This window comes from Bicyclus anynana, chromosome 12 (genome assembly GCF_947172395.1).
Source record: "Bicyclus anynana chromosome 12, ilBicAnyn1.1, whole genome shotgun sequence".
NCBI lineage: Eukaryota > Metazoa > Arthropoda > Insecta > Lepidoptera > Nymphalidae > Bicyclus > Bicyclus anynana.
The window spans coordinates 6,016,287-6,032,357 of record NC_069094.1 but is presented as its reverse complement, the minus strand read 5'-3'; the positions used below and the strand labels follow the sequence as shown (position 1 = coordinate 6,032,357).

Sequence of the window (16,071 nt, the reverse complement as noted above, 5' to 3'; positions counted from 1 at the left end):
GCTTTTACAAAGGTAAAATCTATGGGCAAAATAATTCGAAAGGCTGTCTGCCTTTTAACTGCTTACTTTACCGATTTAGATGAATTTTGATACAAAGATTAATTGGACCTTGGAACCAGAACAAAAGCTACTTTCTGGCGTAAAAATAAAAATAGATAGGGTGTGAAATTATAAAAATAGGAGTTGAAAGTTAGTATTTTGCCCAACCTACTCATAAAATATATTTTAATTATCTAGGTAGATCATTTATGAAAATAATATGTAAGTGAATTTTAAAGACAAACATGTAGTAGGGATAGCAGACTATCTAATACAGATTTAACATACAATACACCATTATACTTAATTAAGAATTTTTTAAAGTGAAAAATCAGACAAGAGTTAACAAAGAACATTATCTCTTAGCACCAGAAATTCATTTGGTTGTTTTACAAAACAATTAAAATACATTATTAGTTTAATACACTGACTAGAAACCACCTAGTCAAAGTTACAAACTATGATTTATAGATACCTATATATCTATATTTAAATAAAATCTCATGTTTGTTCACATAAAAATTATATTGGATAAACACAACAAACCATAATAAATGTTTAAACTATTTTATTTAAAACAAACTAATCATGTGCTAAAATTAATTTAAATTTATTTCTTCAAGGGGCCTTGTGAATCTGGAGGGATGCCCAGTTCTTCATCAGTCCAGGTGCTTGGATCAACGTATGGCCATTCACCCTGTAAAATATATAAACTACTTAAAATGCATACAAATACTGCATTATAGTTCATACAAATACTGCATTATAGTTCATACAAATACTGCATTATATCCATATTTTCCTGTAATCTCAACTTGACCTGCCAGGCAACTTGTCTTGACACAGGCAACTTTTTATCTTGGAAAAATCCATGATTTTGGCAGGATTTGTTAAAATCAACTTTACACAGTCAAGGTGGCAATTATAATTTAGTTATATATTAGTAACTTGATACCAAATCTTAAATATTCAGAATAACAATAGTAGACAAAAATTACCTATGAAGATTAGACAAGGCGCTGTGAGGATGTGAGTATGCAACAATCGAGGACCACTAAATGTTTACAGTTTTGGAATCAGAAAAGCATACAGATTATGATTCTATATGTTGCCTTGAGGTTTGTTGGTCCATTATTTTATTATACCCTTCCACCTTCAGTTTCGAGCATATGGACTGAACATATGATTTGTATTAGTTTTATTGCTTGTTTTATCAAGAATATTCAATTTTTTAGCATGACACTATTAAAAAAACAGAAGGAAGTTGAAAACAAGCATTATTAGAAAGTGTATCACTCCAAAACTATTGGATGGACTCAACTGAAACTTGGCACAATTGGAGTTCATATTACCAAGACAGTCATAAGATACTTCATGTTTTGAAAATGAAAAATAATAGGGATGAAATAGGGGAATTTGAAACATTTATTAAAATTGTTATATATATTATGAGAAAAGTATTAAAATAATGTGATTCAACAATTTTTTAAATTCTTAAAGTTAAATTTTCTTGTAATATAATTTTTTTAAAAGTTTCAGTTGTATTTTTATTTCCTTTATTATCACTAACTAGATGGCAATAGTTGTATTAAAAAGTTCTAGATATAAGAGTAAGTTAATTAAAACTATTATTAAGTGTAAATGACTAGCGATTTACTCTCATTTTAAATTTGATTGTTGATAAGCATTCCACATTGAGTTTTGCTTTTGTATAGTTATGAATATGATTTAGTAAACAGAATAAGCTACTTACATATATATGTTCGGGCTCAGTAGCAATATGGTAGAGAATCCACCACCAGCATAACCCTCCTAAAATCTCTGCCTGGAAAATAGTTGCCTTCTTTGGCAGTGGAGGTGGTACTCTATAGGACCATACTCTGGAATTAAAAGTAAGAATAAACTAAACTATAATAAAGTTTTGCAGAATAGTCCTATTATTTGGTGGAATATAAATAATAACAAAACTATTTTTATCAAACCTTAATGACATAACCACATCGAATCATTTACGAAACTCACCCGTGACTATCATTTCTTATTTGGTTGCGATTATTAGCAGCATTTTTGAGGGTACGCAGTAGAATAGCCCTTGATAATATGTTTCGGCCCAGCATTTTTCCCTAACCAATTTTAATAAACTTAAATTTGTTTTATTTAATTTAAAAAATTTTAATTCCGTACTAAAACTATTACTTGAATTTTTTTTATGTCAATGTCATTGTCAATGCCATTGTCAAAATCAAAGTTAATAGACACAGAATAAAGCAAAAGGAGTAGACTGAGGGAAAACCTTAGATACATAGATAATGTCAAAGTGTTAACACTTGTTAAACATTTTCGATTGAATTTGTGAGTTTACCTCGTCCCCCTCAAAAAACGACTGACGATTTTGTTTGTGAATTTGAGTGCGATGCATCTCCATTTTCTAATTCCTCTATGACTCAGACCAAATCGTCTAAAGGGACTCAAGGACAATATTAAAATAACTTTGACTAAAAAAATTAGGACCTGACTCGCTAAAAATTAAAATTACGATATTTTAAACAATCTTACCGATATTCAGCTTGGTGGGAATTTATGTAACTTCGAATGTTTAAATTGACCGGATTATATAATGGTCTAAGGTGTTAACTTATAATTTTGACAAGCAAGTTATCTCCTCCCTCTCAAAAAAACATTTTGTTGGTGAATTCGGGTGCAATACAACTCCATAGCTATTTACTCTACGCATTATATTCAATGATTATTAAATTAACATACAAAATAATATATTCAAATACGCAAAGAGTAAATTAATATAACAAATATAATATTTAACTATCGCTATTGCCTGGTCTATGTCCAAGAATATATCCAGATTTCATATCAGAATCATATCATTATTTATTACCTCCCTAGCCCCTACAATTATTACAATGTCCTATTGTAATTTGGAGCTGGTTAATAAATTAGTTCCTATGAGACTTCCATTTAAATACACATAATTTGTTGAGTGGATTTTAAAGTGGACAAATATAAACATAGAATTTTTTATTGAATTGAAAGAAAATCAAACAATATTATAACTATTTATATTATAAATATTTTAATTTCAAACTTAAACCACTATAACTAAATATATCTATCTACAACAAACAAAATCTCATAAAAATTTATGTAACAAACATCTAGCCATTATGTATTCTTTGCTTGATCTTGGCAACATGGTTTTTGTCCAGGTGGCATATCATCTAGAACTGCAGCAGCATTGTAGGGTATATTTTCTAGCTTAAGGGTATCCTTTGTTATCTTAGCTTCTGAAATATAAAAATTTACATTTATATTAATTATTCATAATTTATTTATCATTATATATTACACAATCAACACCCTGGGGTTTTACCCACATAGTTCCCATTCTTGTGAGTATACAGAGATATAATATAATTATTCATAATTTATTAAAGCCTGTGACACTCAAAACTAATGTGGCTTTCTAGTGGCAGATGAATTTTCAAAATTGATTTAGTAGATCCAGAGATTATCCCCTACAATACCAAACACTATGAATGTTGAAATGAATTGAAACATGAATTATTTGTATTATTTACTGATATACTAATAAAATACATTAGATGGAAGCAAGCTACTAAGTGGTATGGACTTTCTGCTCTTTGAGTGATTGAATGATAGATTGTGGAAATAAAAACACAAAATATACAGTAACAATTAACATAATAATATACCATTGGCCTATTTATTTTTAAGTTAATGTAAATTGTTTTAATTGCTGTAAATTAATTGATTGAAGAAGATAAGTGTAATTATTTACCAAATACACCAGGTTTCACTTCTCTTGCTTGGATAACTTGAGTTCTTAACTCTCTTTCAACATCTTCAGCAAACTGGACCATCTGCAAAGGACCAACTAGTGTGCTTGATTGGAATTATTAGTATTAGTTGGATGCAATCTTTATGATCATTAAAAAGTCCAGGTCACAAATAAAGACAATACATATGAGGCAACGGCATTTAGAAGGGAAGTGTGCGCATGGTGATGCCTTCATGCTGCACCCCTACATTGCTACTGATATTTAAAAACTTGTATTATGCAACTTACCACATATTGTTCCAAACCATCATAAAGTTTGTATGTTATTATACAAACAATATACCTCCAGTAGTAAACTCAAAAGAATGAACCTCATTTATATCTATAAATCCATGGCAATATGAAGCCAAACCTAAGAAATGTACCAGATAAAAAACAAAAAAAATAGCCCAGATGTCATTTAAAAAATGGGAAAAGGGACATAACAGAATAGATATTACTTTTATCTTCATACATTCAAGACAAGAATTACTTTAGACAACCTCCACTGTATGTGTATTGTCTTTTTGGATACTTACTGCTTTTATTGAATCCTCATCTTTTACATGTTTATTCTTGTTGAACTCTTCATTTATCTTAAGCCTCGCTGCAACTAAAGCTCTCTGATCGCCGTCAAATACACACAATCGTGCTCTGTGTAAATTTTTGAAACTTCGCAATACCTGAAATGCGATTGAGCATTTTATAAATATTCAGTCTTTTCTAATTCTAAATAATGAGAAATAGAAGGAACAGAAATTTAAATCTAACCTACCGTTCTCCTGAGGGCACTCATTATTCACTACACATAATAAACACCAGCAATCTGTATCTTTCTTTAACGATAATAATTTATATTTTAGGTTTCCATTAAAATTTTCATTGGAAATTGGAATTTAGCTATTTTCATTAAATTATTTTTATGACATTGACATTTGACACTGGCAGTTGACACTTGATGACAAAGTTTTTTTATAAACTAGATACAAGGCTCTAATTTCTAACTTTTTTGGATTAACTTGACAACCTTGAGAACGCAGATATAGACAAAAAAAAGGATAACTTCGACCATTCAAAGAAATAGAAATAAACTTATTTCTATTTCTTTTCTTTATAATAAACTTATTTCTATTTCTATTCTTTTAATAAATATTTAAGACACAAGAAGTACATAATATTATTATAACATACATAATGTTGAAGGTTGAATTTGTTTTTAATCGGCGTCAGTTCTTTTAAATCTCCCGCTTTAGAACGCCACGGATCATTTTAAAATTAAATAAGGCACCAGAGCGCAAAAGCGCCATCTGCGATTACGATTAACTTTTACCTTTGACTATTTAGACTATGGACCTGTTTCGCACCCAGATTCACCAAGAAAATGTTTTTTTGAGAGGGAGGATATAACTTGCTTGTCGAAATTATAAGTTAACACTATTATATATAATCCGGTGAATTTAAACATTCGAAGTTACATAAATTCCCACCAAGTTGAATACCGGTAAAATTGTTTAAAATATCGTAACGATTACAACAATGAAACATCGATTCTCTAGCAACAGTTTATAAAAAGGCAGTATATTAGTATATCAGTATATTATTAATTTTTGATCTTTGCCAGAGGGGTAACGGTTAGCGAGGCAGGTCCTTTTATTAATGGTCGAAGGCTTTTACCCGCCAACCCCTTGTTGATTAGTCTGAGTTATTATATCCCCAAGGTCACACGTCACAGATTAGTAGATACCATATTAATCTGTGATAAATTCTACTCCAAGGTTGACGTATCTATGGCGTAATGTTCTTTTCTTTGTTATTTTATTTTTAATTTTTATTATTTTCTGTGGTTTCAAATACTAATTTCGTTTACGAGTACGAGGTACAAAAATACTTTAAAATGATCTCTTGTTTTTACTATAATAAATTCGTATAAAAGTTATATAGTTTCTGTATCGAACCGAACATTTTTGTGATTTGATTTATTTTAAAGTGTAATTGTGATGTACATTGAAGATTAGTGAGTGTGAACAAGTGAATCACTTCACAGTGTATCTTGAGACAATCTACTGAAATGTAAATTGTTGTTTCCGGGTAAGTAATATACAATATATTACTCATGATATTTCTCCTTCTGATATAGCCTATTTGTCTTCTGAAGAACATTATGATCAGCTTATTAAAATGAATGACCCCAATCTTTTGATCCAACTAAAACTGGTTCAATGTTTACAAAGTTATTTGAATTAATTTATGTTAGTCTTATTTAAGTATAATAATAATATTTTTTGTTAAATTTTAAATACTGGTATGAAAATTATACAAAACTGTTGAAAGCTTTTAAAAATATCTGGTTTAGTTATGGAGCCTATGGGCCCAAGGAAACTGGTCAGGGCTCCAGAGTGTTCCCCTGACAATTTAAAGATTTATTTCTGATTATTCAATTAAGAACAGTCAATTGACAGTTTTTAGTTTAGTTACTTACATTAACAAATTTACACTAACATTAAAAGGAAATGTTTCTGTTGTGCCAATATAAAACCTGGAACTACTGGACCACTTTTAAAAATTCTTTTACCATTGGAAAGGTACAGTATCAGCAAGTGACATTGGCAAAATTGAATCCCTGTAGTCCCACTGGAACAAGAATTATGTGGGTCTGAAAACTGTAAGGGTCCACTATAAATTTACACTATTCAATATGAATAATTTCTCATAAGTAAAATGAAAAACATTCAGATTATGTTCACATTAAGTACTGTTATGTTTTTAATAATGTCTGTTCACAGTTTTTCTCGATATTTGTTTTGTCCTCTTGCCATATTGACTGCGTAAAGGCTTTTGGAAAATTTAAATTAAAGATACCTAGGTATTTTTATATTCAGTGTAACTTTAGAACTTATTCAAGACAATGATTTCTTTATCTAGACTAATATATAATATTATATATAAGCTGAAAAGTTTGTTTGGTTGTTTGAACACCCTAATCTAAGGTACCTAATTTGAATTAAAAAAAAATTTTTGTGTTCAATAGTCCATTTATTGAGGATTATATAAGATTATTTGGAGAACAACATAAAACAAAAATGTGAAGGAAATGAAGAAAATACTCCTTTTGAAAGTTTCTGTTGTGTGCGCTGCATATATAGTTACAATTATGCACAAATTATTTTTTCCCCTTTAAAAGTTCTATGAAATCTGAGATATATTTCTTTTCAGGTTTAGTTAATGCTTATCCAAATAAATACTTACATAATTTGTCAACAAACAATCAATTTTGAACAAAAGTGCCCTTGACATCATTTTCTTTCAATAAATATCTTAGACTAGTCTAACAATAATAATGATTAAATTTGGCACAGGCGTGTTTACGATAGGAGTGCACTGAGCGGCCATCTAAAAGTGCACCATGCTGTACAACTCATACAGAAGTATGTTGTATGTAAGATACCTAAAAGCCTCTGTATTTCAAAAATATGGTTAATGATCAAAACACAAAATAATTTTTCAAATTAGATTTTCTTTTCTACTGATTAAAAAATATATGTTAGTTATATTAGTAAAGGTAACTAATTAGTTTCATCATTAATTACTTATTCCTGTTTGTAAAATTGCCTCACTGTACAGTATTCAATGACCTTAATATATCTGTTGCAAGTAATACAAAAAATTGCTTATTGGTAAATCTGTAACATTTGCTGAGGAGGGCTATTCACTATTTAGCAAGTTCATACTTACAAGTACAAAATTTGACCTACATTTTTTATTGTTTGAACTATGTGTCAGAATTGTTGATTAAAAACATCCACCTCATGATATCAATATTAACAACTCATAATCGCCTTGCTGTTGAGTACAAATCTCCTCTTAGAATGAGAGGAGTTAGGCTAATTAGTCCACCACACTGGCCCACACCCACTGGCCAACTAGAAAATCCTCAGGTATGCAGGTTTCTTCACAATGCTTTTCCTTCACTTTTTACATGATACAATACAATTTAAACACATGATATTTAATTTTTAAACATGCACATAACTGAAAAGTTGGAGGTGCATGCCCCTAACCAGATTTGAAGCTACACCCTGTGAATCGAAGACAGAGGTCGTATCCACCAGGTTGTTACGGCGGCTGATGATGATATACACCTTTTTAACCATTGGGCACAGGGCAGACATTATTGATCTGTGAATGAATTTCATATAATAATACTCAATTGTATCCTTAATTTAATTACTGTGTCTTACTGTTTCATTGAGAATACAGGGGAAAAAATATAATCTGTGATATATAAATATCAGATTCCTTATACAAGAGCAGTTTCAGCTATCTGTCAGTGAAAGTCTTTACAAAATCATTTCAGTCATTTCATAGATTAGTTAGAATAAACACACAGACAGACAAAAGTTTTAAAATATTGTTAAATAATTACCATATACTTATACTTTCGTTATATGTGTTTAAAAGCTGTTAATTTAAAATCACAAACATACAATTTTATTATGTGAAGTAAATTAACTTAATCAACACTACATTTAATGATTCTCAGTACAAAGTTTGATGGGTCAGCTAGTCATAAGTATAACAATTAATAGTCTCATATAATGTGTCTATGATAGTTGATTGTACATTGAAGCCTGTTTATTTTTAAATTCCACTATGCTTCATAGAACACATAGTCACATTACTCATACAGTAGCTGGTAAGTGGTAACACTAATTAATTATTATCATATGTGGTAATTAGTTTCCAGGGAACATGTAGTTTGAAAATAAAACCATTATAGTAAAAGGGAATATGATTCACATTTCATGTGTTAGTTGCAAGGGCCACCTCTGCTCTCCACTGATTTTTATTTATTTATTTATTTAATTTTGTTACTAGCGGACGCCCGCAACTTTGTCTGTGTGAAATCCTACCCCTACCCATACCCTACCCCTACACTACCCCTACCCTACCCCTACTCTACCCTATCCCTACCCTACCCTACCCTACCCCTGAACTACCCCTACCTTATCCTACCTTACCCTTGCCCTACAAGGTGACAGAAGCTTAAAAGATGGAGTAACTTCTCCCGTTTTCCCAATATTTCCCTTCACTGCTTTGCTCCTATTGATCATACCGTGATGAAAAGTATACTATAACTTGCCCAGGAGTATGAAGAATAATAAATAAGTAGTTTTTGTTTCTATAACAAACATACAGACAGACAGACATGATGATGTATTTAGCCACTGAGCTAATGAGTTAATTATAGGAACATTTTATATATGTAAAAAAATTTCTATTAACTACATATGGTTGACAGCTTAACACACATTTTGTTCTTAAAATAATCAATCCGGTATTCGTCATTCAATTGTTAGTATTAAGATGACCAAAAGAGGTAGATTCAATAGCTTCTGTTGTGTATTACTTATTTTAGTTAACTATTATTACCTATATTATTTTAGCTTTTAGTTTTGTAGTTACCAAGTACTTCATACTACAACAAATGATATTAAATACTGTTAGATGTGTTACTAGCGCATGAAAAATTAGGCGCTTATACCTAAATATCGTCTACAAAGTCGAGTTGTGTGTTTAGGAAGTGTAAAAACTACATATACATAAATATATAATGGAATTAAAGACAAAATTGTGCATGTGTGCTCAGTATTGTAGCCTATTAATTGGATCACATTTTTGCGGTGATTTTGTAGTAATGTAACCGATCTATAGTATATAATTATCATTGACTGCTACCACCCACACCTACACCTACCAATTTCACATAGTCCTTGTATGCCGCCTGTGTTTAACTTACAAAAATAAATAGACACACGAAACTCTATTATTTTTACTACAGAGTACCTACGAGTGCATACAACCTACAGTAAAACATTTCTTTTTCCTGTTAAATGAAATTGAATGTTTTATCATTCGCAGCTTCCGGGCGGGCGGGGCACTCGCCGTCTCGCGTATTCTCCGCACATACGAGTACAGTACAATCATACCTACATGATAAGTTGATAACTCATACGTGCTATTGACACGTTCAATTACACACTGACAGAATGATGATCGTGAATTCGTTGAAGATCAAGTTCGGTATTCTAGGTATTCGAATACATTAGTTATGAAATGAATGACTGATGACTGTCTTAGCGCGATAAGCTATGTAGCTGTGCGAGGCAGATGCGCCGCTGTACTGTAGGTACTCTGCTCTGCACCTATCTACCCATTCGCGAAGGCCCATATCCATAGCACGTATCCATACCACGCATCCTTCCATATAAAAAAACATATCTTAGTTGAATCCGTTTCCACCAGTCCTAAGCTATGTTCACCAAAACTAAGTTAGTCTATAGTAACTAGTAACTTAACTACCTACTTCATCATCATCATCATCATATCAGCTGATGGACGTCCACTGCAGGACATAGGCGTTTTGTAGGGACTTCCAAACATCTCGATACTGAGCCACCTGCATCCAGTGAATCCCTGCGACTCGCTTGATATCGTCAGTCTACTTGGGTCCAACACTTACTAGTGCGGGGTCGCTATTCCAGCACTTTGGGACCCCAACGTCCATCGGCTCTTCGAACTATGTGCCTCGCCCATTGCCACTTCAGCTTCGTAACGCGTTGAGCTATGTCGGTGACTTTGGTTCTTCTGCGGATCTCCTCATTTCTGATTCGCTCACGCAGAGATACTCGTAACACAGCTCGTTCCATCGCTCGCTGTGTGACTCTGAGCCTTCTTATGAGGCCCATACTACCTACTTACTAGTAGCATACGGACTAACCGATTTTTAGGACTTTCACTAAAAGATAGAAGAGGTTTTGAGCTGAGAAGTAAGTTCCTTTTTATCCATCCATTTACAAAAATCCATGGTTTCCTCGAGATTCTCATGAGTCTGGCTATCAATTATGATAATAATTATACAAAAAGATTTTTTACAATCCGCCGGGTGGTTCCAGAGATTAGTGCAGTTAAACAACCAAACTCGAAATTACCTAGTAGGCCTAGATTAATAAATCATTCGTTAAATGGGAAGAGGGTCCCGCGTATCCTTACCAGTGGCGTGCATAAGTTTTTTTAACTAGAGTAAGTATTTATGTACAAAATGCAAACTTTCTTCTTCACTACAAGTTCATAATGAGTTCTTAGGGTAAGCAGTACTTTGCATCTATAGTGGTCCTACCTATAAAACACCTACTACTTACCTACCTTTAAACACTATTATACTACTAATTTAGGTACATACAGTGATAAAACACCCATTCAAATATATTAGTCAACTTTGGGAAATCCAATCTGTTGTTTATATAACATAGTCAATCAGCCTGTATGTAAATTCTAAAGTAGATTTTGAAAACATCGTGGCTCGCGAACGGTAACCGCAGTTCAATAACCATAATAATATGAACAGATGACCGCTTCAACATTATGATGCGTTTATATTTGGTCAGCGTCCATAGTTCCATACCAACACGAACACGTATTAGTTGTGACCTATTTAATTCATAACGGCCCTAGCCGCTTTGTTATGATTCGACATCGTTTTGTTTAGACAACACTCTTGCATTGCACTAGTCTAGGTAATTAGTTAAAAGTGCCCTATTTTATCTACTTAAAATAGGGCACTTTACTTAATATAAATTACTGGCAATTGAACCTGAACAACGCTATTAGTGGATGCTACATTATTAATTATGCTTGCGAACAATTAACGATTCGAGATATGATTTAGCTCGTTCCTGTGGGAATACGGGGTATAAAAATATAGCCTATGACACTCACAAATAACGTGACTTCCTATTGGTAGAAGAATTTACAAAATCTACTCAGTATATCCAGACTTTACCCCCTAGAAACTAATACATACCTATTTCAAAATCTCGCGCCATCAACGAAAATATTGTTGTGTGTCTCAGTGTCGTCGCACTCCTCGAAAACGGCTCGACCGATTTTAATGAATTTGTTTTGTATATTTAATGTTATGACAATAGCTCGCGAAGAACTTTCCTTGTACCGCCACACTCAATTATTTAATTGCGGGTATTTTTGTGTGAAAAAAGTCTAAAAGTCTATCTTGATGTAAACCTACATCCGATTTCAACCAGCGTCGAAACTACCAGCGAAAATCACTTGGATGCTATTAGATGTTTAAAAACAAGCTAAACCGTTTCACCTATTGCATCATCTATCACCTAAAGATGAGTACCTAATTAAATAAATAAGAAAACATTCGTAATAAAATAATTAATTTTTTCCAAGGGCTTGTAGCCTATAAGTACCTAGTAGGTTCAACGTTCAATATTGTATTAATAAGTTTTGTATTAAGTATTAATTTATCAGAAATACTTTACTTATTAGAAATATACATGAATGCAACGCAGTAGGCACCGTCAGTGAAAGTGGTTAGTCAGCATTAAGGTTACCTCGTTTCGCTCCACAAACAGCTATCATACCCATAGCCTCAAACCATAAACATAAAGAAAGTATTTTGATTTCTACTTCGAATTATTCGACAATGGTCCTAGAAAATCAATTAATAATTGAATTTGGTTTACAAATACTTTTGAAACTAGAGATATCTATACTTCTATACTAATATTTATATTACGGACGTCCGCGACTATGTCCGCGTGGAAATCGATGTAATTTCTTTTTATTCATTCGTACGATAGTACCTCAATGACATTAGTTGTAGATGAGAATGTCCTCTACATTTTTTGACAACGAAACTTTAATGTAAAACTCATAGTTTACGAGAAAAATGCAATCCAAAACTATTGAGTTTCTGAGCCACTCCAAGGGAGGGGGCGGTCGATGTACTCAAGTTAAGCTTGTTGGGTTGCTCCCTACCGATGGTTAAAAAATCTCGAGTCATGTAATGTCATTTACAAATTTTATACGATTTTTTCTAGATTTCCTGTACTATTACTCGTTCCATCATAGCTTCATAGCTCACATAGCTTTATAACGTTCTATGTACTGTGGTATAGCTTCTTGTTTTACATTAACTTAAAACCTGTATAGTTCTATTTTTAGAATACAGTAAATAGAGACGTACGGCCTAGATACAGATTTCGATCAATGCCCTCTGCGATATTTCACTATCAATGGCCTTAACCATACTGTGGAAAAGCAGCTTTATAGGCTAAAAATAATGAACCATCATTTACAATCAACACTCATCTAGATAGTTTTATAAAATAAAAATCTTTTATTTCACAAACGATTTTTATTTTATTTATTTCGAGTAGATACCTACATAGCAAGCGTCAGAGATAGAGTTTCAAATAGGGCCAAAATAATCCCGGGGGACAATAGAAGCAAAACTTGCCATATAAATATCCTTTAATACCGCATGAATGGCGCATATGAATCTTAAATGCGTCAATGAGTGATACGTGACGACCATTATTTTCTTATAAAACATGTTTTATTAAGGAAAAAGTGAATCAAATAGGGCTTTATGTGTAATGTAAGCTATACTTAACAACGCGAGGTCTACCACTTAGTGTATTGATATATTAGTAGGTATTGGTGCATCATTTCAGCTGAACTTTACAGTTAAATTGTAGGTACTTAAGTACTTAATTATTTTATTGACTCCTAGCGGACGTACGCGACTTAGTCCGCCCTTAGACCTCTTTAATCCGGCCCTATCGCAAAATCCGTTCTTAGTGGATACCTACGAACAATAAACTACCTCCCTGCTAAATTTCAGCTTTGTAAACCGCTTGATGGACAATCAAGTGATTTTCGACTCGGGAAGCTACACCATTCCTGAGTGCTATAGGCTATATTACATACCCGTATTCCTACTGGAACGGATACTACGCGAGTGAAACTGCAAATAATAAACTTTGATTACTACATAGCAGTGTTATTTGTGGTCCGCTACTTGTTTTTACTTAAAATGCTACTTCACAGACCGTAAACAGTTCTATCCGTTTATCTAAAAATATAGTTGAAACTAATTTGTAATAGTTTCGACCTTCGATCAGGCGTAACAATACTTATTTAAATTTTAGTAAAATAACCGCTTCATCGTAGTCGATTAGATTACCTTTGTTCTGCTACTTCTCTACTATTATTTTATTTATTCCACTACTTATTAACTCTTTGAGTACAATTTCACTTAGTGGCAAGTGACGATTCCATCCAATTATAACTGTGGCCCTCATAGGCGGCGTCTACTATACCCCTAAGTAACATACTAAATGGGAATATAAGTTTGTTTGTTACGCCTTCACGTATAAACATATAAACCGATTTTAAAAATTCTTTCACCAATGGAAAGATATTCTCGTATTCCCTTGGTGATTTATACACGGGTGAAAACGCGGGAATCCGCTAGTGAGTGAAATAGTTCTAAACCTAAATAAACGCTTTCTACGTCTAGACTAGACAATGCCATTTAATACAATTGCTATTCATTATGCGTCGTCACCTTTAGGTGCGCAAATCAAAGTTTTTATGTAGATCGATTCGTGAATAGAGTCTTTTAATAAATTATTTAATTGGATTACAGACAATTAATCTACACTTCTAGGGGTTTGTTAAATTGTTACGTACTTAATTAGTTGTAAATCAAACTTGTGAATATGATAACTTCATGTACCTACTTACTCCCTAACTCTACACTCATGTCACAAGTTCCGGACTCTGGAATGTTTATCTCTAACATGATATTTGTTCCTACAATGTCCATGACGTCTACAAATTCTGTTTGTTCTCAAATTGTTTTAGGCTCTTTCCATATAGTCTCTAAGTTAAGGATTCTTGCCAAGGATCTAGGGATAAAGGCTTACCGTTAGTCGCAAAAATATGCATTTTGATAATGAAAGAAATATTATTTTATCCAAATCAGTTCGTTGTATTTACCAGCCGTAGCCTCGCGGTTTTTTCAGCTTAATTCCCGTTCCCGTGAAAATATGGGGATAAAATACAGCCTATGACACTCACAAATAACTGATTAGTAAAAGAATTTGCAAAATCGGTTCAGTAGATCCACAGATTAACCCTAAAATCTCTCAAACTTTACCTCTATATCAGTGTAGAAGTATAGATGTGCCATGCTACGAGTACAGAACCTCACTATTTAAGTTGGTTAAAGTTCGATGCTTTGCAAAAGTATCGTAATTTTCCAATGTGCCGTCAGCCTAACAAAATTTTCTTTTGTTCTAGGGAAAACAACGTTGAATGGGTGTTGTCGCATAAACGGGCGAAAACAATACGTTTGTTATGGAGTCGCGGTGAGAAAGTCTGAAACAAGTGAACATGTTCAAGCCTGCCGTGTTTCTGGCGCTGATCGTGTCGGCTGCAGCGCAGCTGGAGGGGCCAAATGTGTGCACCAGACAAGAAACGTAAGTACATGTTAGGGTTCATTTACACGAGCGCGTTGCCCACGGCGGAGGCAACTGCTGCCGGCGACTGCTGCCGACGACTGCAGTCGACTGCCGTCGGTGACGTTTGACGGCGGTCGTCAGTGGCGGTTGCCTCTGCCGTTGGCAGCGTGCTGCTCGTGAAAATGACCCTTACTGCTAAATGATGATTTTATTAATTCTGCTGAGTTTCGTGGCAGCGCTTCTTAGTGTAACCTTTCTGTTTGTTGTCGGGTATGAAATACTCCTACGGATTTTTACCGGCTGGTCGGAAGAGTATGTTGACTCCGTGCTCAGTCCCGTTGTAGTGCGTTGCTAATCCTAGAGTCGGCATGGGCGCAATCGTAAGTTAAGTGTCCATTAAGAAATTTTACAGAATTTTTCAAGAAAGAAAAGCTCAGTAATTCATAGCTGAAATATTTCGTCATGAAACTATAAGACAGTTTTTGTTTAGTTTGTTTATTTATTTGTCTTAATTTTGTTTAATTCTTATTCTTACATTCCAACTCCTTATTATTGGATTGGAACCAATGATACACACTTGTGTATCTTTGGTCTCGAAATATCAATGTCAAGACAAATGTCAGGAAGTTCTTCTAATTTATAATAGCTTCCAAGATTTCACTTTATACAAAAGCTTGTAATAAATAGTAATATCACCACTATGTACATTTTATTTAAATGCTACCACAACGTCAGTCAGTGCCAAAGTCCTTCCCTAACGAAAATAATATCTTGTATTGGTTTGTAAGTACTGAAGCCCTAATACTTTTTTTAATTAAAAGAAGTTGCATAACCGTTTATGCA

At 33.1% G+C, this 16,071-nt stretch overlaps 3 protein-coding genes across 4 annotated transcripts in view; 1 reads left to right on the top strand and 2 right to left on the bottom strand.

Annotated features, from left to right (window-relative positions):
- Window positions 1-592: 592 nt before the first annotated feature.
- On the bottom strand, window positions 593-2,291 carry LOC112050823 (NADH dehydrogenase [ubiquinone] 1 beta subcomplex subunit 2, mitochondrial). The gene is made up of 3 exons (XM_024089182.2): window positions 2,062-2,291; window positions 1,793-1,919; window positions 593-736 (listed from the first exon to the last, which is right to left on the bottom strand). Exons 1-3 carry the CDS (start codon window positions 2,154-2,156, stop codon window positions 650-652), a joined length of 309 nt encoding a protein of 102 aa, XP_023944950.1. The 5' UTR covers window positions 2,157-2,291; the 3' UTR covers window positions 593-649.
- An 810-nt stretch (window positions 2,292-3,101) lies between these two features.
- On the bottom strand, window positions 3,102-4,828 carry LOC112050825 (complex III assembly factor LYRM7). The gene is made up of 4 exons (XM_024089184.2): window positions 4,668-4,828; window positions 4,432-4,575; window positions 3,854-3,935; window positions 3,102-3,338 (listed from the first exon to the last, which is right to left on the bottom strand). The coding sequence occupies exons 1-4, from the start codon at window positions 4,686-4,688 to the stop codon at window positions 3,217-3,219; spliced, it is 369 nt and encodes a 122-aa protein (XP_023944952.1). The 5' UTR covers window positions 4,689-4,828; the 3' UTR covers window positions 3,102-3,216.
- An 835-nt stretch (window positions 4,829-5,663) lies between these two features.
- LOC112050837 (protein draper) overlaps window positions 5,664-16,071 on the top strand; it is a 39,086-nt gene continuing 28,678 nt past the window's right edge. The window contains exons 1-2 of one of the 2 annotated variants that reach the window (XM_052884680.1): window positions 5,664-5,980; window positions 15,068-15,246. In XM_052884680.1, coding sequence (XP_052740640.1) covers window positions 15,161-15,246 — 86 coding nt within the window. In that variant the 5' untranslated portion in view covers window positions 5,664-5,980; window positions 15,068-15,160. The remainder of the gene's footprint in view (window positions 5,981-15,067; window positions 15,247-16,071) is intronic. The other variant, XM_052884681.1, reaches the window with a different exon arrangement.

What these genes read in the sequence shown, in the direction of transcription:
- LOC112050825 (XM_024089184.2), bottom strand. Translation starts at nt 4,688, where the DNA reads ATGAGTGCCCTCAGGAGAACG. An exon ending in TGAGTGCCCTCAGGAGAACG is followed by an intron (nt 4,576 to 4,667) that starts GTAGGTTAGATT and finishes ATCGCATTTCAG; the next exon opens with GTATTGCGAAGTTTCAAAAA. An exon ending in AGTGAAACCTGGTGTATTTG is followed by an intron (nt 3,339 to 3,853) that starts GTAAATAATTAC and finishes TTTATATTTCAG; the next exon opens with AAGCTAAGATAACAAAGGAT.
- LOC112050823 (XM_024089182.2), bottom strand. Translation starts at nt 2,156, where the DNA reads ATGCTGGGCCGAAACATATTATCAAGGGCTATTCTACTGCGTACCCTC. An exon ending in ATAAGAAATGATAGTCACGG is followed by an intron (nt 1,920 to 2,061) that starts GTGAGTTTCGTA and finishes TTTTAATTCCAG; the next exon opens with AGTATGGTCCTATAGAGTAC. An exon ending in CTGAGCCCGAACATATATAT is followed by an intron (nt 737 to 1,792) that starts GTAAGTAGCTTA and finishes TATATTTTACAG; the next exon opens with GGTGAATGGCCATACGTTGA.